This window comes from Pinus tabuliformis, chromosome 3_2, assembly GCF_031772625.1.
Source record: "Pinus tabuliformis cultivar Carrire ecotype Pingquan chromosome 3_2, CPIR1, whole genome shotgun sequence".
Lineage (NCBI taxonomy): Eukaryota > Viridiplantae > Streptophyta > Pinopsida > Pinales > Pinaceae > Pinus > Pinus tabuliformis.
In genome coordinates this window covers 140,094,989-140,120,305 of record NC_142302.1, presented here as the reverse complement: position 1 = coordinate 140,120,305, position 25,317 = coordinate 140,094,989, and the positions used below count along the sequence as shown (strand labels likewise).

Sequence of the window (25,317 nt, the reverse complement as noted above, 5' to 3'; positions counted from 1 at the left end):
AGGCATGATACATGAAAAATGTTATGAATCTTGCTGCCTTGGGGCTGCTCCAACTCATATGCAACCTGTCCAATCCTACGTATCACCCTGTATGGCCCATAAAAGCGGGGCTTGAGCTTCTCAGCCCCCTTCTGCTTCCATGACGACTGTCGGTATGGCTGTAATCGTAGGTAGACCATGGCCCCTACCTCGCACTGCCTCTCCACCCGACCCCTATCGGCATACAGCTTCTGCTGATTCTGCATTGTAGCCATGTTATCCTTGAGCTTGGAGGATATCCTGACTCTCTTGGATCCAAATCTTGGCTCTAGGAGCCCTGCTATCACCAAACATCACGTCAACAAAAGATAAAGGATGATACCCATACAAGGCATAGAATGGTGACATACCAATGGACATGTGATGTGAAGTATTGTAGCAGTACTTCCCCAGATGCAACCACTTCAGCCATGCTCGCTGTTGCCAGCTGACATAGTTACGCAAGTAGCCCTCCAACCACTTGTTAACTATCTCTGTCTGCCCATCTATCTGTGGGTGATAACTGGTACCCGGTGTCAACTCTATCCCCACCAAATGGAAAAGCTCCTGCCAAAACCCGCCCATGAAACGGTTGTTCCTATCATTGATGATGGTCTTGGGAAGACCATGTAGCCTGAAGATCTCCCTGAAGAACAGCTCGGCCACCAGTGCTGTTGTATAGTGTGCGGATATGGCAAAAAAATGTGTGTACTTTGTCAGTCAATCAACACAACAAAGATACAATCCTTGCCCTGTACCATGGGCAATCCTGTGATGAAGTCCATCGAAATACTCTCCCATTTCCCCTCCGGAATGGAAGAGGCTGCAATAAACCCGCGGGATGGCTCATCTCTCCCTTGTTCCTCTGGCAAACATCGCACTCCCGGATGTGCTGGAGTACGTCCTCCTTAAGGCCCTTCCATGAGAACCTCTCTCCAATGGCCCCATAGGTTTTGGTAAACCCCTGATGTCCAGCCAAAGGTGAATCATGTGATGCCTGAAGTATCTTCTTCTTAAGCTGAGACCCCTCAGTCAAGAAGATCCAGTCCCTGTAATAGATGATCTCATCGAACACCCTGTACCTGTCATTTGCCACCTGCCCATCCAGAACCTCACATGCAAACCTGTCCTTGGAGTACTCTACTAAGAGTCGAGCCCTCCAGTCTGTATCCAAGCTCATAAGAGACAACGTGGCTAGTCTACGAGAAAGGGCATCTGCTACCACGTTGTTCTTACCCTTGACATACTCAACGTCAAAGTCATATGCTTGGATCTTACTGATCCACTTCTACTACCTCTCCTGTAGCTGCTTCTGCTCCAAAAAGAACTTGAGGCTATTGTGATCAGTCCTCACCCTGAACCTGTTACCCACCAAATACTACCGGTACTTAGCCAATGCATGCATGATGGCCAGCATCTCCTTGTCATATATAGAATACAACCTCTCGTGCGGAAGGAGCTTCTGGCTCTCAAAGGCTATAGGGTGACCTCCCTGCATCAATATTGCGTCGATCCCCTCTCCTGACGCATCACACTCCAAAACAAATGGTTGCGTAAAATCTGGCAATGCAAGCACTGGGCAGCTGCTCATAACCTCCTTGAGCCTGTCAAAGACTCGCTGCGCTGTGTGCGACCAACTGAATGCCCCCTTCCTCGTCAAATCTGTCAGGGGTGCAACAAGCTGTGAGAAACCTTTGACGAACTTCCGATAGTAAGTACAAATGCCAATGAATCCTCGAAGTTCATCACGTTTCTCGGCTCCGGCCATTCTCTGATGGCCCTGATCCTCTCCTCATGGACCCTCACTCCGTCCACTCCTATGATGTGTCCCAGATATAACATCTCTGTCAACCCAAACTCACACTTGGAGGGTTTGGCATAGAACTGCTACTCCTGTAAGATACGCAATACTATCTCAATGTGCTGGAGATGCTCCTCCCAAGTCCTACTGTAAATGAGAATATCATCGAAGAATACCAACACAAACTTCCTCAAGTGACTACGGAAGATGTGATTCATGCAGAACGAAAATGTAGCTGGGGCATTGGTAAGCCCAAAAGGCGTCACCAAGAACTCAAAATGCCCATAGTGACACCTGAAGGTGGTCTTGGGAATGTCCTGCTCCCTCACGCGAATCTGATGGTACCCCAATCTCAAATCAATCTTTGAGAAGAAACGTGTCCCTCTCAACTCGTCCATCAACTCATCGATCCTGGGTATGGGGTATCTGTTCTTCAGGGTCTTCTTGTTCAGGGCCCTGTAGTCAATGCACATCCTCAACGTACCGTCCTTCTTTTTCACCAACACCACAGAAGAAGCAAAAGGACTCGTGCTCGGTCGAATGTGCCCAAGAGCCAGCAACTCCTGGATAACCCTCTCAATCTCATCCCAATAGGCCTTGGGGTGCCTATAGGGGTGGTGATCACTGCCTGTATGCACTGCTCTAGCTCGATGGTGTGCTCAAACCCCCGATCCGGTGGCTACCCTGGTGGAATCTCCCCAAACACTATGGCATACCGATCAAGGATAGACTGTATCTTTGGATGTACCGTCTGCCCTATAGACCCTGCCTTTGATGCACGCAACTCCACTACCCACTCTATGTCTCCCTTTCGGAAGACTGCCTCCATCCGATGAGCCGAAACAGTCTGAGGCGGATATGTGTGTTGTCCCTGTATCTTCTCATGCCTCCCCGTCTTCTCATCATCCCACTCCATCTCTAGGGTCTTCCAATCTGTCGTGACCTTCCCTAGAGTGATAAGCCACTGAACACCCAATATCATGTTGGTGTCTGGAATATTGACCACGAAAAAGTGGTCAGTGAAAGTGTAGGTGCCCATCGTCACTGGAAGCTCTGGAACATAACGAGCACACGTCATGGTTTGATCTCCTGGGACCAAGACTGAAAACCCATCGAAGCTCTCTGTCTGTATACCTCTCTACTCAACCATCTGTGCATCGATGAAGTTGTGGGTCGCCCCACTGTCGACCAAAACTGATACCTGCTGGCCACGCACTGTCCCTTGTATGCATAGCGTCAGATACTTGGGAACTCCTCGCAATGCTGCAAGGGCCCCTCCGATGGGTGCAAATGATGCACCTCCTACTGCTGGTGGTGGAGGTGGTAAAGGTCCCTGTACGGCATGGCTATCTCCTGCCTCCCCATCATCCTCGTCATCGTCTTCTCCACTGCTCTCAGAGAAGACCTCAATAAAATGTGCTTTGCCAACAACACATCTATGTCCCAGTGCCCACAGCTCCTGACATGTGAAGCACAACCGCTTCTTCTTCAGCTCCCTCCTGGCATCATCATCAAGCTGTACTTGTCCTGGATTCCCCTTTGGAGGTGGAATCCTCACGTCCTTCCCCTTAGACTGGAAAGTCTGTCTCTGGGGGTAAGGTGTCCAGGTCCAGGTAAGACATCTTGTAAGTCCCGGGTCCTGCTGACAGCGTCCTGGAGTGTGGCTGGTCTAGTGGATCGGACTAGACCCCGAAGTGGCTCTGCTAACCCCTCAACATACATATAGACCCTCCGCGTCGTGGATAGGTCTGGCACCATCACGGAGACCCTCAAGAAATCTGCAATGTAGGTCTCTGGGCTCCCTATCTGTTTGAGCCTCGTCAACTCAACAAAATGTTGCTCTAGATCCCTCCGATCAAATCGCTCCATCAATCTCCTAGTAAACTCAGCATATGTCGTCATTGTAGAGTTCCCGAGTGTAACCATCCCATGAAACCACCAATCCTGGGCCTCACCATCCAAATGCAATGTTGCCACCTTGATGGCCTCTATCTCCGACATCTGGTTAAGCTGGAAATAAATGTCCAATTTCTCCACCCAAGACTTTGTCGAACTGTTTGATGAACCATCAAACATAGGCAAGTGGAATCTACTCGCTACACGGTGGGTGTCACCATCATGGTAATGCTGGTACCCTCTAGGATGGTCGCGGGGTCTGCTATCTCGTTGGAGCTGAACAAAATCTCTAAATGAGAGGGCTTCCCTGAACTCCTGCCCATAGGCCTGGCACTCTGCAAAATAATCGCCCATATGTCTGAGCTCTGCCTCCTGCTGGGTTACGGCCCCCGTATCTACTCCTAAGAAAGTGGGCATGGTAGAGCGTGTAGGGGCATGTGAGACCACCTGCTGCGTAGTATCACGCTGCTCTGCTAAATGGTGGGATGCGCCCGATCCCTCACCAACCTGGAAAACCCGTGGGCTCTCACGTTGTTTGGCCTCTACTGTCGTGAATCTCTGCCCCATCACCTCAATCTGCCTCGACAGATCCTACACTGATTTGAGGAGCATATCCGCAAATCTCTTCCCGTCATCATCTGCCATCGGAGCCCCCTGCTCTGCGTCCACCATAGGCTCCCTCTGCTCTGTGTCCACTATAGGCTCCTCCTGTTCTGCGTCTACTACCGGAACACAGTCTCCCTCTCCATAAGTGTTCTCCAACCTATGCCCAGAGTCTCTGTATCTCCGACCTCTGTAACAGATATAGGGTTTTTCCCCCGGTGTCATAGATTGCTAGCTCCACAGGCTGAGCCAGATCTATGCTCTGATACCACTGTAATATCCCTTATCAGGAATATACCCCAAACTCAAGCAAACTCCAACCAGAGATGGACTGGGAGGGCATTTACCAGATATGTCGCCTCTAAAAAGAGGATGAGATCCGGAGGCTACCTGGCCCTTTCCAGACTTTGTCTAAGAGTATAAGAGAAACACCCAAGTGGTATAATAGCCAAGAATGCTCAAAGAGATACAAATAACAATGATGCAACGTATAACAATAAAACCATAAGCAGATACTCAAGAAATGCAGAGAGAATGCTAAGCCATTTTATTATACTGAGTAATAGAATGAGTACAGGAGGTGATCAGGAAGATGGCACCTCAACTTGCACAAGGAAAGTGAAGAAATACACTCAAAATAGCAAAGGAATGGCCCCTCTCTGAACTGCGTCCCAACTGCTAGAGAACTGTTGTGCTGCTGCTGCTACTAGAAATCAAATGAGGATTTGGGGCTGCTCCCCTCCTCGGAAATGGCTGAAACTCTGGAATCGGGCTCTACTCAAGAAACCCAGAAAAGCCCAGACAGCATTTCTAGAATGGTCGACCCCCGAAAATCACCCCCTTGAGGCTCTGCGCAATCTCTCAGTGCTCTGCGCTGCCACTGAATGAAACCCTCCAGAAATATGCCTAAAACCTTTGCCAAAAACTCTCCAGATGCAAGGGCTGATCCCCTGCTCTATCTCTCAGCACAAATCCTACTGCAAACCCTCAAACCAGAACTACGTCCCTCTCTTAGTGCTGCAGTCCTCCAGAATTGCGTCCCTCTCTCAGTGCTGCGCAGTCCTCCAAAATGCTGATGAAACTGCTGCTGAAATGTTGATGTATCTACTGCTGAAATGCCAATGGAAATACCTTACCCGAGCAGGCACTCAAACTCCCCCGGGGCTAAGGGTGAGATCTCCGGACAGAGACACTCAATGCACTAAACTATGCTACAGACTAGCTAAACAGCTAGCGTGCTCTAAGTCGAAATGACTATCACAAATGCTCATATCTGAATGATCCAAATGAGGGGGTTCCTCTCTCTTTTATAGCCCTTGCCTCTCTCAATCCCAAGGCTCACCTCCTCCTACGTGATTCCCCTCTTGCCACGTGTTTTTTTCCTTCCTGCGCAGTTCCTCCATGTGTCTGCGTGGGCTCCATTTCTGCGTCCCCCTTTGGCCCCCTTGGCTCCCCCTTTAAGTCACAACGTTGTGCTACTAGGAAGTGACTTTTTTTTTTATTCTAAAAGTGAGTTATGTCCCCCTTCCTCACTTTTTTATTTACGAATAACTATAGAAGGCAAAAATTGAACAAAATCGAATATTCCAATTAGCCATGGCTAATTAGGAATATTACACATCAAGACACACTCCTCTTTTCATGACAAGATCAGCATAGCAATACAATCACCCTCAAATCATCCCTATATATTTGCAACAACCTCTCTCTCAGCAAATCAACTCAACATTAATACTCTGACCCATAAACCAAAAACACACGCAACCTCTCTGCAACTCAACGCTGTCACAGTAATTATGCTAAGTTATAATACTCGATCAAACCTTAGCAGACCACAACGATTCTGTCCATACACATTATTGTCAATAGAGAGCTCAATCAATTATACATCAATGGCGTCATACATTATCACTCTTCTCATCAAATTATTCGTTGTCATAATATCACTTATCATGTAATGTACTTGTCAAAAGAATAAAGAAAAGAAATTTTATTATTATTATTATTATGACTTATCAAAGAATGGGTTTCATGCTTGGGTCATCATGTTTTAGGCCAAAGTCTCCATTGAGGACTTTTGGAATTTATTATGAGTTAATAGAGTCATTGCACTATTAAAGAGACCCTTCTTGGGGCTTTGAATCATGTAAAAAGGTTTAATATTGAGTCACAAATGAAATATGTTGCCTCCACACCAAGTCAGCCTTAAGATGATCAAGTCGGCCTTAAGGAGAGTTATTCGACCTCACCTAAAGGCTATAAATGAAGCAGTTCGAATTCCATTTGGAGAACAATCAACTCAAGCAAGTTCGATATCTCTTTGAAGCTAGGAAAAAGTGCGAAGTAGAGAAAGAAAGCAAAAGGAGTGCGAGTTTGGTCTAGGAGAAGGAAGGAAGGAAAATCAAAGTTTTGGTGTATCTCTCTCTCTATCTCGTGCCCTAGTTTGGAACGTCGAAGTTCTTTTGTTGATGTCGCTGCCAGTTGTTGCATGTTGTTGCTGCTAGATCAAATATAGATCGAAGTTGCTATTGTTGGATGGTGCTGCCTCAGGAAGTTGTATTGGGCCAAGATCGAAGTTCCTAAGTGAAGATCGAAGTCTTTCAGTGAAGATCGAAGTTGTTGGGCCCAAGAAAGTGTTGCTACTACCATTGTTGCTCCCAGGTCAAGTAGGATCATTTGCAAAGAAAGAAGAAGGTTGACTTGGTGTGGAGGAAAGTTTGTGTCAAGGTCTAGAGTCTTGGAATATCTTAGGAAAAACTACTGAAGGAAGAATTATTGATTGTGTTTTCCCCTAGAGAGGGGATTTACCCTGGTTGTGTGCCTATCTCTAGTGTCCATTGATTTATGTGATATTGCTTTGGTAATTGCTTGATGAACTAAAAGAAAGAAGATATAAAGAAACCTACTAAGAAATCAAGAACATCACAAGTAATTATCAAGTATAAGAAAATATTTTTGCCTTTCTAATTTTCTAACACCAACGAGCTATTACACTAAGGTGTTTCTTGAAATAATCCCCTCCACACGACACTTTTAGCGTTTTTTATTAAATTATGTTGATAATAACCCCGTTTTACGAGATTCATCAGAATGCAACAGAACCAAGAACAAATTGTGCAGAATTGCCCTGGATGATGAAATATAGCAAGTGAACTCCATCGAACCCTATAAAACTCCTCCAAAACCCTCTAGGCCCTCTAATGATGTAATCTTGCTCCTGTAAACCGGTTGCCACCAACCTTGGAAGTCCATCCTGACTGCTTCATAAGGGAAACTGAAAATGGGGACATGAAAGTGTAGGACTTCATTATCGTATAGGAAGAGAGAAGCTAACATGATGTGCCAATTTTTTCCAAATCTCGCAATTTTTCGGGCCAATTTTTCATTTGAAGTTTAACATCATGAAAATCACAATGTTGCCAAATTTTTGACGATTTTTAGATTTATAGTTTGACAAAGGATTAGTTATCGTGAGTTATTTGCACTTAATAATGAGTTGAGCACTTTAAATAGAGAATATTTTCTCCACTAGTGTGACTTACTCCTCATGCACAAGTGCACCTTATCTAGAGAGGAAACTACTACAATTCACTTGACAGATGTCAGTGTAACTTTAGTGAGACATTCTCTCATATGGAAGACCTTCCTAGTATAGCTAGTGTGCCAACGTAGGAGAGTCAAACATGTCTTTTGTTATCTTCTTTAATTGGTGGTTGTCTTCTTCCACCACTTGGTTTCTTGAGATGAGCATGTGGCAAGTTAGAGGGTGAGTCAGTTCTTGGTTTCTTGAGATAAGCATGTGGCAAGTTAGAGGGTGAGTCAACTTGAGAAAACGCACCCATGTGGAGTGCCTACTTTCTGAGGGTATTTCTCTCTTGTTTTGGATTGTTGTAATCATTCTTTTGAGGTTAGTGAAAAATAATGTGATTGTTGTTGTGGTTTTCAAGCTTGCTAGCGTTAATTTTTTGAATTAGCATTTTTCAAATCTATACTCTAGTCTACGACAAGGTGGATTGACCCAATATTCAGATATGTTGTGTTTCTACTCCTGATCTATCCTTCTATTGTTTTAGCTTTTGAAAATATTAAACTTTGATTTGTGTTTCGTAAAATTTGAAGTTTCAGCTTTAGATTAGATCTTGTTCAGATTTCAATGACGTGAATAGAAATTTTAACAAGAAAACCATATTCTTAAGACTATTGATGCTGGTCAAGACAATAGATTTTGTATTTCACTAGAAGAGTCAAAAGATGTTATCGAATCCAAATATTGGTAATATCAGTGAATTGATTTATCATTTATTGTTTGAACAATGAATATTTTAATATTTGCATCATTCCAAACTTTCTGTTGGCAATATTAATCACGCTATTGAGGATGGCTCTGTTTTTACTATGAGTACGATATCTCTATGGATGTACTTGTCATAATTTGAGTGACATGCAAAACTATTTGTATGATAAGTGTTGACACTGATAGTTAGAATTTTGATGTTTGCATATATATTAAGAAAACCCTTTATACCCCTAAAACGCTTTTTATCAGGAAACCCAAGAATTTATGTTTCAAAGACTGAATCCATTTCTCGTTTCATTTCACGTTTCTGGTAGCATAGATTAACACTATTTAAGAAAAAGTTTTTGATGTTGGAGAGCAATATCACCCATTTTACAGGGTTCTTGTTTATGTTTCTGTTCGTGATCAAACAAAACAGTTCGCAATCAATTTGAATCTAAAGAATTATGTTAAGTTCATCTTGGTAGTCCTCATCAAAAATTTAATAAGTTTTAGACCAAATATATTTGTGTCAAGTTCAACCGCCCAGTCATAAACCTTGATATTTAGTGCATACAGGCTTACAGCAACCAAGAACATTCCATTTGCAGCACATATATTTGATTATACACTATATTTTAAATACTTATTTAGTCACTGGTAACATTGTTAGGCAAGGATAGCCCCCCTGGGGACAGCTCAATTGGCGATGGCTGTGAAAATGAAGTATTATGTTCCCAGAGCTTCCAGGTTCAAATCCCCCAAGTTTACCCATGGGTCATGTGCTGGGAGTGGCGTGGTTCACCTAGAGGTTATGGTGGTAGCAGTTGGAATTGACCCTGTGTCACGTGACTAAGAGACTTGCCCAGCTGCCGATTCCTCTAGATACAATAAAAAAAACCACTGTTATGCAAGGACCATATGAAAGGCCACCATTAGACCTGCGTTATTATTAATCATCTCTGAAATCACTAACAAGGCCTTGGGGTTCACTGGTGAGGATGACAGAGTAAGCCATCCACCAGGATTCCATTCTTCTTGTGGTTAGCCCCACCAAAGTGGCATGTCAAAGAAGGATGAGGCTAGGTGCATGCCCCAGGCAAATTCAATGGAAATGGAATAGATGCCCCGTAAATAGATTTATGCTGCATCCAATAACCAGAAGGCTTTAGGTTTTAAATCATTAGACTGCACACACATGCAAGTAACTCATCCCAGAGATATAAAAGAGTGACCCAAAATCAAGACGAAACAATGACACAGCTGATAAAGATACCTGAAGTGATGATTAGAGTTGAGTCATCTATAGCCCCCATGTAACGCAGCATTCCATACTCAAGTTCAGCAAACCCCTGCATTCAATAAAGTTCAAAGTCTAAAATTCCCTGTAAAGTACTAGAAATATTACCACTAGCTTTGTTGACAAGGTAGAAATTCAGAAGGAAATATGGTTAAGCGAAAGTTATTGATGGAAAACAATAAAACCATCGGCATTACAATATGTCATCTTTAATTCTCTAATAAGGTTTGTCCAAGACACCAACTCCAGTGTAACTCAATTCCAGATAAACTCTCCCCCAGTGTAAAGTGGTATGTTTTGTCCTGATGGTTGCTTCGTTTGAATTTCTGCCGTGTCTATGGTCCTCTGTACAGTCCTTTATTGAAAATATGAGAGCGTCAATGTTTATAATGGTTTCTTATGCAGTAGATTGATATATAGAATATCTAAATTGACTTTAACAGTCTAGCCCTCTTGAAAAAATTGCAATAGATCTATCAATACTGCACATATATCCAGCACTTAGATCCTATACTATTATTTTTAATAATGTACTATTTCCCCAGTTACATAGAACCACACAGCAGAACACTGAACAAAATTCTATAAGCCATCCACTTCAATATCTAGAAATGGATTTTATCATGTAAGAACATATTGAAATCTAGAATAGTCGAGATCAACAACATCAAAACTGCTAATACGGAATAATCCTGCTAAGCAAGTGTTTTAAGATTGCCCGCTCTAATATAGTGGTCTTACCTATAAGCAATAATACTCTAACACATCGAAAGTTACTGTGCTGATACTGTTTTTTATGAGGTGAAATTTCCAATCATGCCATTTCCATTCAAATAAAAGAAATGTAATATTAACTTGAAAAAAAGCAAAAAACAAAGATGTTTATGTTCTTAGATTTTTCAGAGGAGTCCAGGTAAAAAAAAAAAAAAAAAAAAAAAAAACTAAAGCATCATCACCTCGCCTTTCCCAAGCCTTGCACCAGTTCCGGGATCAACAGCAACTGACCCAATGACAATTAAGTCAACTTTAAGCTTTGCATCTAAACTAACTGGCTTCCCATACTTCCCAGCTCCCGCTGAAGTACAAGCTTCATGTATGGCTCCTTGAGGCAAAGTTGTAGCATCCAGAATAGAGAAGAAGCCTGTTCTCAGACGTGGCTGAGGGGTCAGAAGCTTTTTCCCACCTATAATAACCCAGTAAATTCAGTTCAATTAAAGTCCAACACACTAAGAGTATTCTGGAATTCAAACAGACTGAAAATCTTACAGCAGAAAATTAAAAGTCCAAGGCTAAAAACAGTGTAGCTTGAATGGTTGGGAGGATCTTAGGATTGCCTTAACAATGCGAGAATTTCAAAATTGAAAATCCCAAGGAGATAACTGATGCAAGTGTTATACAACTACCCCTGCATGGGAGAGAGAAAATTGAGAGTGACTATACCTGGGTTACCTTTAACAGTCACAAAGCAATGATTCTAAATTGTCATAGTTACAAATATTGATGGTATCACAGGTTTCTCAACTCCCTAATTATTGGACATTTTTGCTTTGTCATCATCGGATTTAGTTAGGCAATTTTCACCAAATTTACAATTTTGAATTAGATGATATTGTTTTTTTAATGTAAAAATGAATTAAGAATCCACAATTACCTTTACTGCAACTAGATTATGCAATGTTAACATCTAACATCTAACATCTAATATTTGCAATTCTATCTAATCCGAAATTATTCTTGACAGATTTCAAGTCAAAAATACCCATTTGCACGTGATTTTGAATTAGTGAAAAAGGACCAATTCATAATGCTTTTAAACTATAGCCCAAAAAATCACCACATATAAACAAAATATCCAGATATTGTGGAAAATATTGTCCAATATGGAATTTTTTTCCCTCATTTTGAAGAGAAAAACAAGAAATTGAGAATAAAAGGGTTACTAGCCATTCCCTCTGCCCATATAAAAAAATAGAGAGAGGAGTTGTTTTTAAAACATGTATACCCATAAAAAGAATAGTGAGATGAGGTTGTCTGTCTATATATATGTGTGTATGTATAAAAGGTTGCCTCTATTTTTCCAATATTTCAGATAAGTTGCTGATACAATATTGCAGCATTGCTTTTAATGTAACATTTTTGCATATGTATTGTATTGAACAGGATACCTGATAAAGCCAGATAGCGGACTTGCTTTTGAGGTGAATCAGGATTCACCTTCACACACTTCGCAGTAGAAAATGCCTGCAAGCTGCCCAACTTGAGGCATGAACAAGAGAAGAACATTATACCATCTTAGGAAATAAAAATGTAAACACTCTAATAATGAACCAGGAAATTATGAAAAGCCAATTAATTCCACCCTTGGGACTTCAAAGTGGCAAGATTTACAAGGAAAAACACTGAATTATTCCAACTAATTCATTCATAACATCCTCTTTCATTTTGGTGCTCACATGGAAGTAGTTTCAATATTGTGCTTGGTTATTGTTGTTATTCATGCAAGCTATACAGTAGCATATATTTATACTAAGATTTTGTTCCACATTCATACTTCCTTGTATGAGTGTAATATCCCTTTATATTATTTTCGTTAAAATATCAGGGAATTAACTTCGGGAAAATTATTCCATGAATTTCATCCAAAAATACCATGAAAATTTCACCAATTCACATAATGGAAACTGCCAGCAAATTAAAAATTGTAAAAACCCTAAAATTGAATAAAGTGTTGCTGATCCGGCAATTTTATTAATGGAATTTCAGGAGAAAATTTACATAAAATTTTGGAGATGGAACCAGGTGAATGAAACCTGAAAATGCTGGTCCTCAGACTTCTGGGTAGTTCAGCCCTCCAACTGAATAAATCAGCCTTCTTGCAGATTGCAAATCTGCCCTCCTTGCTGGTACAAACTCGGCCCTATAATTGAGACAATCCGGCCCTCCTTGGAGACCAATAAATTTGATCTCTGGCTGGAATAACTTGGCTCCTCGGATGACGTAACAATTTAAGCTCCTTGTAAGATCAATGATTAGCTATGGTGGCTTTACAACCACCACCAGCTAGGGTGTATATTTCAACACCAAAACCAGCAAGAGTTTCTCCCTCCCACTGTAAGCTACTAGAGCTCTCACGATAGTTAATAAAATATCAATACTCATGCATATCCCCAAGGGAACTCTCTGTAATGTCCCCTATGGATTAATTGCCCAAAGGAGAACGAAATAGCCTATCCAAAATGGGGGTTGTACTTGTAACCCCTCACATTAGATTAAGGAAGAGAAAACCCCATGAGGAATCTATAAATAACAGAGTGAGGGTATCCTTTTCTCATCATGAATTGGATTGTATTGTCTCTCTTTTCTTTGAGCCTGAGGCTTTGAGGGTTTTAAGACCCTTTCTTCTTGATTAGTTTCGGTGAAGGTGATCCCACCCTGTTTAATCCCCTGTCTAGTTTCTGTGGAGGTGATCCCACCCTAGCCAGACACTTTTTTCTTTGTTTTGGCACAGCACATTATCTTGGAACCACGCAGATTTGTCTGGCTAGCAAAATCGAAATTTTTGTGGTATTCTCTAAATCGACCAGCGGGAATTTCTTCCTAAGGAAACCCTCCCGACCTTTTCCCTGAAGTTGACCGAAGAGATTTGAAGCAAAACAATAAGGGCAACGAAAGACAGTACAGCACATCAATCACCAGCTCTTAGTCTTAAGGTTGATTCAAGGATCGCAGCCTAGCAATTAGGGTATTGCCTGCGGTCAACTTAACCCTCCAAAGACTGTTCGGACAACAAACAATCTACCAAATCTTCCTGAGGCTACTCCAGACAATGAGTTTACCTAAGGACTTTGTTACAGCCAAAAAGATCGATTGAAGGGCAGTCAGACCGAATTAGAACCTTGTTCAAGACTATAGGGAACCGGACTCAGCCAGCAAAGTTGATGAGAAGGAAGCCAAATCATTTGACGTCCTTTGTTCATGACAACAAGGACCCCTGAGGACAATGTTCCAATCGGCGAGCTTGTTACAAGTCTTTTGTAGCCACAGATATTGAAGAAAGCACAGTTAGTCTTTGGGTTACAAAAAGGACCTGAAGCTACACTCAGTGCCAACATGAGGAGTGAAGAAATCAAAGGGGAAGACCATATTACCAAGCTCGGTGAAGTATAGAGTCCATCTATTTTTGAAACAGTAGTATCTGGATAATAGAGTGGTAATGAATAGGGTTTAATTTATTGGTTCAATTACATTACTAGTGTCTAAATCAGGGTTGCGGAGGAGCAGCTCCCCCTCCTCGAACCCGCTCCCGAAGCGCACTCCCTTTGGGAGCGACCCCGGGAGCGAAATTTTCGCTCCATAGCCTTTCTGCAAAAACATTCCAAATACAATTTTTTTTCAAAGAAACAATAATTTTTGAGTGGGGCAGCCTAATGATCAAGCCTATGGCCCGAGGATTGATATGCAATTCATGGTAATGTTAAACTCTTAAAATAGAAGTGACATTCTCCTTAATCTTCATTTTCATCCTTTTACTTAAATTTTTAACATTACCATGAAATGACTCGAGATGTTCAAGAGTGGTTCTAACCTCATTGGATTTCATATGGAGAAAGTAGAAATCTAGATCTCATTCAAAATCTAGCAGACTTATCAATTTTTCAAGATTTTAGGATTGGGGGGATTGCAACGTTTCGATTGGATTTTGTCATGTATTAGGGTATGGAACTTGTATTTAATCAGGAGCACCAATCCCTCTAGGTACCTTGATGTTAGTGACATTGGTTGTCGAACTCCTCTATCATGACCCTACTAAAAATGTACCCATCACTCACAAAATCTTGACTTGACATGCTATGTTTTTCTATCTTATGTTAATGCTTAGAGGGTGATATTACTGACAAAGGTCCCTATACAGATCAAGAGGTAATGACAAATATACATCTAGATATTAATGCTTAGAGGGTGATATTAATGACAAAGATCATGATTTTCCAACAAGACTCAAAAATTAGACATTTCTCGTGGCGGCAAGAAGCCCAAGCAATAGCAATAGATAATAGATTTACTTGTCTTTTCTAGTTTCTAGTAGTTTTTATAATTGTTGACTCTTTCATATTTATTATGATATTTTTTGTAAACAATATATGACAATTTAAGTTTGAAGTTGGCAATTATAACTCATTGGTAATGAATTATGAATATGATGCTTCATGAAAGTTGAAAGTTGTTTCATTTCATTTCATTTTATAGCATTTCATTTCATGTTAGAATTTTTAAATAATTTTGGTGATCAATGATGATAAATGTTATGTAATGAATTTTGAAAGCTTGAAACTTTAAGATTGATGAATCATGAGACTCGATATGTTGTATGTTACTAACTTGTGGACGTGGTTGATGAAGATTATAACTTCTAGATGATTAATGTTATATGGTTCAATCTATGTTTTTATGCTTTTTATATCTAATTCATCATTCTACATGCTTTTGTTGACGTTATGCATCAAAATATATAAAAATATATATTATATAAAAATACGCTCCCGAACCAGGAGCTTTCGAAAATGTCGCTCCCCACTCTCACTTCCCACTTTCGCTTCCGCTCCCAAGTAAGCTTGGTCTAAATTGAATGAACTGTTACTGCCAGGGTGTAAAAGCCCTTGTAAATGATTTTTAGGTTGCAACTAGCATAAGCCACTGAAGTCTTTATATTGTTGGATGGCAACTGAAGTATTTTGGTTGATGTTACTTATTTGTGGCCTATTGTAACTCAATTATTACAATAATTTATGTGGTTGTTGAACATATTTATATCGTTGTTGAATTATTGATTTGTTAAATCCTAGACCAATATCGAAAAAACATAGGAAAAAGAACAAAACAAAAAAAACTATAGCTAGAAAATCCCCTTTTGGATATTACAGTGTTATCAGAGTTGGGCATCCTGCCAGCTTGTGAGTTTATGACCCTTGAAGGTACAAGTTACAGTCAAATGAAAAGGATTGTCAATAGCAAAGTTATGGAGGATAGGGGAGTTCAATGAGAACAAGATCCTAGTGATCTCTTGAAGGTACTAATCCATGGACAGCAGGACATGACCAATTTGCTATTGCAAAGGCCGCAGCAGATAGCCCATAAAAAGCAGCAAATGACGTAGCTCATCCAGGCCATAAACACTCTAGGTAACAATGTTGCAAATTGTTTGAATGTTGGTAACAGGAATGGGGTTGAAGGGAGCAGAAACCATAATCCTAGCTCTATTAATACTTTTGCACAATCTAATGCCAGGGAAATACCTCAAATGTCTATTGGTCAAAGAGGGGAGTCATCTCTTTTTGTTCAATATGGGGTATCTAGTTTGGTCAATAATAAAAAACCTGTGCAAGTAAGGGCAACATCTTTGTTGACTCCAAAGGCAGATGGTAATAGTGGGGCATCATCATTGGAAAAGACAATTACACGAGAGACTGGAGACAAATTTTATTATTTAGACAATGACAAACAGTTTTTTGGCTTTGATAAATTGTATGATTCAAAAGGGGCCAATGTCTATAGGATGTTTGGGCCAATGCGTAGTGCTTCCCAGCATGCACGTAAGATAATTGGTTACAAGGTTGATGGGATCCATGTCCACACACAAGCAGAGAGTGATACTTCTAAAGGCCAAATAGGTTGCGCATGCAATTATGAAAAAACAGAACCAAACATGATTAAGGAAATTGATGTTGCAATCAGATTTGAAGGTAGTAATATGTTCACTAATTTGGAAGTAGAAACGGCTTAAATCAACTTTGAAGATATAGATGAATATGAAGCAACCTTAAGGCAAGATCTCTTTGCTAACAGTAAAGTCAACGTTGGTATGAAACAACCATCCAGGGATTTTAAAGCCACCCCTAACGATGAGGTATCAGTTGTTCAAGAGGAAGTTCCTAGTACAAAATCCGATGATGCTAACACTACTATCAAAATAGAGAGTCCTAGTGAAGCAGAGCCACTTAAGCAGATGAATGAGAAGTGTATCAATGATAAATTTGGTGATGATGTGACCGCTGATTCCAACAAAGAGAACAGCACAGAAATTGAAGAAGGCATTTTTGCTAGCCCCACAAATTTGACGCTTTATCAAGAATTTAAAGGAGGACAATATGACAGCAATTTAAAGAAAAGTTTAACACAAATTGTTGTTAAGTTATGGTATGTTCTATGCTTATAACAGTTTACTTCTTTTTCTTATTATATTCCACATATTAGCAATCACATGCACATAAAGTAAAGTGCAAATAGAACATTAAAATATTGACAGAAAACAATCCAAGACAAGAGACACAAGATGTGGCGGCTAGCCAGGGACAAACCCCACAATGTGTGGGGAAACCCTTTGATCAAATCGTCTTTTATCTTCAATAATTCAGCTGAGAGAAATAGTACAATAAATCTGATTTATATCAGCAGTAGCAAACCCTAGATCCGCAGCATCAGCATTAGCAGCTTCATCATCAAACTAGGGCAGACAATATCTCACAAACCGACCGTCGGATCGGCTTGATTCCACCACCAAAAGTTGCGGTTTCCAGAGGAGGTTCAGATGAACCTACAGCGCAGTTCAGATGAGGAGATCTTCTAATCCACGCAGGTCAAACTTTACTTCTGCAATTGCAGCTTCAGTTTCGGCAGCTTCCGGTTTCAAACTAGGGCAGTCAATATCTTGCAAACCGTCCGTCGGATTGACTTGATTCCACCACCAAAAGTTGCTGCTTTCAAAGGAGGTTCAGATGAACCTACAACACAGTTCAGATGAGGAGATCTTCTAGTCCACGCAGGTCAAACTTTACTTCTGCAGTTGCAGCGTCAGTTTCAACAGCTTCCGGCTTCAAACTAGGGCAGTGGATATCTTGCAAACCGTCCGTCGGATTGGCTTGATTCCACCACCAAAAGTTACGGCTTTCAGAGGAGGTTCAGATGAATCTACAGCACAGTTCAGACGAGGAGATCTTCTAGTCGACGTAGGTCAAACTTTACTTCTGCAGTGGCAGCTTCAGTTTCGGCAGCTTCCGGCTTCAAACTAGGGCAGTCGATATCTTGCAAACCCTCCGTCGGATTGACTTGAATCCACCACCAAAATTTGCGGCTTTCAGAGGAGGTTCAGATGAACTTACAACGCAGTTCAGATGAGGAGATCTTCTAGTCCACACAGGTCAATCTTTACTTCTGCAGTTGCAGCTTCAGTTTCAGCAGCTTCCAACTTCACATGTGTGAGGGAGAGACCCATTTCTGCGCAGTAGAGAAGAGACTCTTTTCTGCGCAGTAGAGAGAGAGATGTGATGAGATGAATGAGTCCAAATGAGGAAAAGTCCTCCTGTATTTATACACAATGTTGGTGTTTGAATAGATGCGACTGTTGGGCTTCTGAGCCTACATGAGTTGTAGGTCGACTTGATAATAATTCCATAATCAAAATAAATTCATATCTCCATGAATACTTATCGGAATCGGATGATCTTTATATCAATCCTACACCTCTCGACGAGAGGAATCTAATAAAAATATTATCAGCGATGAATAAGATGACCCACATGAGTTTTTTCCCTAGTTGCCAATTTTAACAATTGTGTACCAGGAGTAAAAATAGAGAGACTCCCTCCTTCATAACTGAGGTATAGGACATGTTTACCACACAAAGGTCAACTACCCTATAGCAGAGAACACTCCATATTTTTTCAAAGAGCAGTCAGAGTTTTGAAAATTTCATCATCATCTTTCAACTTCTGGTCTTATGTTGTAATTCCAAATTCTGTAGCCCTATCTGGCCATTGTAAAAATTATTCTAGTATGACTATGAAGCCGTGTAAAAACATCTAGTGTTATCGAGTCCATGTAAATTATCATTATAAATCACATCTTGAGTCTTGCAGAATTTGGTAAAGTCTAAGTGTCTAAGGTTAATTATTAAAATTTCCCACTGGGCGTGATTTTAATAACTATTTTTTTTGTAAAATGTAATGTGTATAGAGGTTGATGGGGGTAGAGTACTCATAATTAGAACCTCTACGCCTCAACTTTCTATTTAGACACAATTTGAGGGTTGAAATCGTGTCTATCCCCTCAAATTATTTTATTTTTTATTTTCTAGCAAAAAATGGCAAAAAATTAGCCAGAAAAATGGTCAAAATATAAAAATTCTCTCCAAGTGGAAAAATGAATTTTTGGAGGAGATTGACTTTCCCGAGGAAGATTAATTTTGAAGGACTCATATCCAAGGCAGAAAAATCCCACAAAAAATTCCTTGGACCAGGAATCGATTTTTTGGGTCTAGGTGGTTAAATTAAATGAGGGAATTTTGAGGAAAGAAATTAGAAAATATTTTTGAGGCCCTCTATCAAAGGAAAATTTTGACTGTTTTTAAAAAATCAAACCTTTGGACCATGGTGATTTAGTCAAGGAACAATTTTCAAGGAAAAACGTTGGAAAAAATATTTTTTGCACTGGGATCAAAGCCTTCTTCAACAAATTCGATTTTTTTTTTCTTCCAGATCAAGGGGCAGGATTAATTTTTGGCATGGATCAAGCCTCAACTAGCTGTTATTCTCCAGTATCAAGACAAAGTTGTGCACATCTCTGGACCTAGCCATTTTCCACTTGGAGGGGGATCTAGATCTCTCAATTTTCTATATAAGGAAGCTCTAAACTCCTCATTTGATCATCATGTGATACAGCTCTTGGCTAAGAAGCTCCGCTGGTCTTGTAATACTTTTTAAGTTTTTCTATTGAGAAATAAAGCAAAAGTCTTTGGGGTTAAACTATGGTGTTTTTCTCAGCTTGTTATGGTAATGTATTTTGAATAATGTGCTTTTAATTTCTAGTATTGTTTTAAGACGTGTTATTTTCAATAGCCTACCAGATTTATTGTAGCTTGTTTGCTCCTTTATTTGGATTGGGGAACACATTTGCTTAGGCGGATGTAGTGGATCCTTGCTTGGATGCTAGACTTCCTTTTCGCTAGAAGGTTTATTCATTTGGTTTGGCATAAATTCATTGATTTAATTGTCTTTTCTTTGCAGAAGCCGAGAAAACCTTTGGAGGGCTATCTCTTTTCATGATTTGTGAGCATACAAGTGACATTTCATCTCCGGTTGAAGGCCTTTAGGGTCTGATACATTTGATCAAACTGAGGGCCATAAGCCTCAAGCCTCAACAAAGTTCCCTATATTTTTAAATAAAATTTAATTAAAATTCAAGCTATTTTGGGGAACTGGCCGAGAGTATTTGCATCTTTGTTGTGAAGTTTATTATGGAGGTTGATCTTTTGTTTTGCAGGGATAAACTACTGACTCTTGTGTGCAGGACCTCTGAAGGAAGAAAGCTAGCCTATTGTGTCTTTTCACTCAATAAAAAAGGCACAAATTTGTGGCATTCTGATCACTGGCATAAGGTGTTTTCATCATTTTGCAGGAGCCTCTATGATAGAAATTTCAAACCTCTCCTATAGCAGAGATTTGGCAGATTCGGCAGATTTGTGAGCCTTTGCAACAAAGGGAATCTGAAGTTTTAAGCCTCTTTGGTTGAGAAATTTCTTCCTGCCTGTTGAAATATGTAACTAGGTTTGGTCTTCATAATGACATATGTAATCATGATTTTATGTATTTGATGTAATGAGAAAAATAAATTTATTATTGTTGATCTTGAGGCATGGGTATTACATGATTTTATGTATTTGATGTAATGAGAAAAATAAATTTATTATTGTTGATCTTGAGGCATGGGTTTCATGCTCAAGAAGATTTATTTTTAGGTCAAGCTCCCATTGAGAGCTCTTAGGATTTGTCATTGAGTCATCAAGTCATTAGAGTCATTGTCATGTATGAAGCGACCCATTTGGGCATGTTCCATATTGTAAGAAAATTTTATTGGAGTCAAAAGTCTAATCAAAGAACTCTCGAAGACCAAGTCATAAAAGAAAATCACAAGTCGGCCTTCTCAAAGATCAAGTTGGCCCAGGGACAGCTTCAAGTCAGCCTCAAATCATGGATGAGGAAGTCTATATATAGGACAACTCGGCCTCATTTTAGTATCATTGATGAACAATTCAGAAGTTCAATCAACAAGGCAAGAAAGGGGCTCAGTCAAGCAAAGGAGAAGTGAATTGAATGAGAGATAAACTCACTATATTTCAGATCTATTTTGGGCTCATTTCCTCACACGTGTGACCTGTAACTAGGGCACATTCTTAGCCAGAGAAAGTCAAGATTACAGTTTAGGCCGAATACGCAAAACAAGGGTAAAAGAAGTCTCATATAGCAAGCCAAATAATCTAAGAAAGAAAGCCTGCCCAAGCGAAGAGGAGAAGGAGTCTCCAACATCCTCAATCTGCCACACGTGTGAAAAGTATAGTCTGTTTCAGGAGGCCGAGAATTGCGGTCAAGGAGGCCAAAAGTTGCAGTCAAGGTGGTCGAAAATTTCAGGGTCAAAGACTGAAGTTGAAGAAGGGATTGAAGTCAAGAAGAATCTATCATTGACTTGAGGCAAGTTTGACTTGGTCTTGGAAAAGTTCACTGTCAAGGGTCTAGGTCTTGGAATTCGTCAATTGAAAGATTCTATAAGAAGAAGAATTGTGTGGGTTTTCCTCTCCATATTGGAGAGGTTTTCGCCCTGGCTGACCGCCTATATCTTGTGTCCTTTGTTTCATTGTTCATTATGTTTTGGTTGCTGTTTGATGAAGAGACCAGAATAATAATCAAGCTAAAGAAGAATCTAATCAAGAAAAATAAAAAGCCTCCACAGGCAGTTATCATAAGCAAGTGAAATCACCTATACTGCTGCTCCTAGATTTCTCAACATGGTATCAGAGCTAAGGCATCAAGTCAAGAAAGGGCAGCTCAAAGAAGGAAAATCAAGAATAGAAGCATTAGAAGATCATCAAGAACTAAGGAAGCAAGATGAGGAAAAGCAGCTTGAAGGGGGACATCAAAAGGAAGATGAATCTTGAAGAATACTGAAGGGCTGAATTCAAAAAGAGAGCTTGATAAAATTCTGGGCACAAAAATCTCAAGGTCTGATCTCAAGAAGTTACAGTGAACTACATCTCTCAAGACATTAAAGGACCCAATCTCATTCCAAAATCAATCGAGAGTCTTCACTACAATATTTGACCTTCCCCAAGCAAAAAGACCTACAATCTGTGGACATAATGAAGTGATATAAAATCACTGTTTCAATAAGCCGAAAGCAAATTTCAAATGTTCAAAAACAACCTGAGTCCATTAGTAAGAAAAATCAAGCATCTAATCCTTGAAAGAAAGGACTGTTTACTTATTCTCCAAAGGGCTATCCTACTAAAGCAACTTCAGGATCAAGTATCTCGGCATCCTCAGGATCATGAAGGCAGTCAAGATATAACATTCATTTCAATAATTGCAAAACCCAAGTCTGGGGTGAGTCAAACATCTATGGCACTAAGAGCGCAAACATCAACAATTCACATATACTTGTTCTTTGTGGAACAATCAATCATTCGAGAAAGGCTAACCTTCCAGTGGAAGTGCCTTGACAATCATTTAAATACATTCTAAAAGAGAGTGCAAATAAGCATCTACAGACAGTAGACAAATACAGCAAGAAGATTCCCTACTGTGAAGATCTGCAGCAAAGAAGTCTTGAAGCTGTCAAATATAGCAGAAAAGAGCTCGTGGAGAAGCTGGTCCCATCAGACGAGCAGTAAAAGAAAGTCAGAAAGATAGCAAAAAGGATGGCAAAGATACCTTTGTGAAGGAACCATGGCATCACAGGTAAGTACTCATAAGGTATGTATACTATTTTTTTATTTTTAAGGGTCCATCATAAGATGTTGTAGGGTTGAAGTTATGGCTCTAGGGTTTGTATCTTGAACTATAGATGGCTCATAAGAAACCCTAGTATTTAAAAACCCTAATCTTAAGGTACTTATTCCCTATAACTAGACTTCTAAGGTTTGTTAGGATGTTAGGGCCAATGTTTTTAAAACCGGAACCGGTGACCGGACCGGTCCACCTAATGAACCGGTTTACCGACTGGAACCGGTCTAACCGGGACTGGTTTGGTCTAAACGAACCGGTTTTAAAAAAATACATTAAATAATTAATTTTTAATGAAACAAAACTATTTTTAAGATGTAAAACCATGATTCCAAGCCAATAGAGACAAAATATGCAAAGTTTGCTCATTTATATACCATGCAAAGGTGAATATATCAAAATGGCACCGAGTGCAATACATATCATCGACAAAATAGCAAAATACATAAGAAATGAGGCTCTAAATGGCCTATAAAGTCCAAAAACAATGCTGCAAGCTATGAGGCCATTGGCCTACTACAAGTCTACAGTGTACACATGATCAATCATCAAGTCCATCACCACTACTAGACACAGGATCATCATCAGGAGCTACATAGACATCATTTGGTTCAGAGTCTGAGGATGCCTCAGCCTGATCTGCAACATCAGTATCAATGCCACCAATGACAATAGAAGTGGACCTAATGGAAGCACGAGTTTGTCGACCTGCACGACTAGTGCCTTCCATTGGTTCCTTGCCTTTCCTTGATGCCGCTACTGATCCTGGTTCTGATGCCGCCACATAATCTGCCTCATCCCCGGCTAAAGCCATGTCGATATCAAAATCAGCCTCAAACACAGGATCTTCAGTCTCCTCCACCCATTCTGATGTTGGATCAATATCGTCCAACACAATGGGATCTAGATCAGGTGATTTGCTCATCATTTGGTTCCTCCTCAGTCGAAGGTTGTATTGCACAAAAACAAGATCATTTAACCGTTTTTGTTCCAAACGGTTTCTCTTCTTCGTGTGTATGCACTCAAAAACAGACCAATTGCGCTCACAACCTGAAGCACTGCAAGTTTGACTGAGGACTCTAATTGCAAACCTTTGCAATTGAGGACACTGGCCACCAAATGACTCCCACCAATGTGCTGCAAAGAAAAAGACAATAATTAGTAACTTAGTTTATAATTTGAATTGTAAAGAACGTAAACAATTTTAACTTGAAATGAAAAACAAAATGGAAATTGGAATTGCTTACCTGGTTGGTCCACATATCTTGCCATCTTTGCCAAGTTTTTGCCAAAAGTACCACTTGCCATATTGAAAATAGTAAGCTGTCTATGTATTTCCAACTGGTCTACATGGTTAGGGACCATGCGCTCCAAGCAATCAATCAATCCAGCTCTGACCTCCCCATCATGCTGATCTCCTAGCCGATTTTTATAGTGATACCTTGGGTTCAAAAAATACCCGGCTGCATGTATAGGACGATGGAGTTGATTGTTCCATCTGTTATCAATGATCTCCCATATACGGCCATATTTAGCTAACCTGTCCTTGTAAGCTGCCCGTATCTGCTCCTTTGCCTGATCCATAGCTTCATAAATGTAGCCCATGGCCAATCTTTCCCCATCCACCAACCTTAGCACCTTAACAAGGGGCTTGGTAATTTTCACAAGCTCTACAGACCTTTTCCAAAAATAAGTGTCTAACACTTTCTTTTTGGTGTCTTTTCCATCTGGTCTACGAGCCGACCGAGATTCAGACCATTCTTCAGAGGAAAACATTTTCTGCAAGTTTTTATGTTGACCATTGAGACATTGCAACGTGAGGAAGTGAGTTGCAAATCTCGTAATTGCAGGCCTAACAAGCTCTTTGCCTCCAGTGTGTTTCCTCATTAGGTTCAATACCCATGAGTGGTTGTAAATGTATTTTGTAATGCACTTGGCATGCTCTACAGTGTTTTTTACCCACTCCACTTTGCCTATATCCTCAAGCATGAGGTCTATGCAATGTGCAGCACATGGAGTCCAAAATATGGTCTTATATTTGGCCTCAAGCATCTTTCCAGCAAGAACATAGTTTGAGGCATTATCAGTGATGACCTGCACAACATGCTGCTCCCCAACTTCCTGAATAACGTTATCCAAAAGCTCAAATAGAAGGATTGCATCCTTTACCTTATCAGATGCATCAACTGATTTCAAAAACATGGTTCCTTGAGGGCAAGAAACAAGGAAATTAATAATAGTGCAGTTCTTTCCATCGGTCCATCCATCTGACATAATGGAACAACCTGTTTTGAGCCATGACTCTTTAAACTCAACCAAATACTCATCAATGGAAGATATCTCTTTTTGCAAAAGAGCTCCCCTCAAGTCATGCATACTAGGGCCTTTGAAGCCCTTTCCTGCAGCTATAACAGAGTCCCACATAGCTTGGTAATAAGGTGAGCGAGCAGCATTAAATGGGATATCTGAATCATACCACCATCTAGCAATGTATTGGTGAGAAGTTTCTTTGCATTGTTTTTTCCAATGTTGATCCAAAGTGGGTTGAGAACTTGGCTGGGAGGAAGTGGGATTAGATTTAGAAGAGGCAATGTTG

At 40.3% G+C, this 25,317-nt stretch overlaps 1 protein-coding gene across 2 annotated transcripts in view; it reads right to left on the bottom strand.

Annotated features, from left to right (window-relative positions):
• LOC149180212 (5-formyltetrahydrofolate cyclo-ligase-like protein COG0212) overlaps positions 1–25,317 on the bottom strand; it is a 123,680-nt gene that overhangs the window by 60,330 nt on the left and 38,033 nt on the right. For both annotated transcript variants that reach the window (XM_089415968.1, XM_089415969.1), the window contains exons 2-4: positions 12,060–12,150; positions 10,851–11,077; positions 9,871–9,946 (exon numbers count right to left, since the gene is read on the bottom strand). In XM_089415968.1, the coding sequence (XP_089272094.1) occupies positions 9,871–9,946; positions 10,851–11,077; positions 12,060–12,150 (394 nt within the window). The remainder of the gene's footprint in view (positions 1–9,870; positions 9,947–10,850; positions 11,078–12,059; positions 12,151–25,317) is intronic.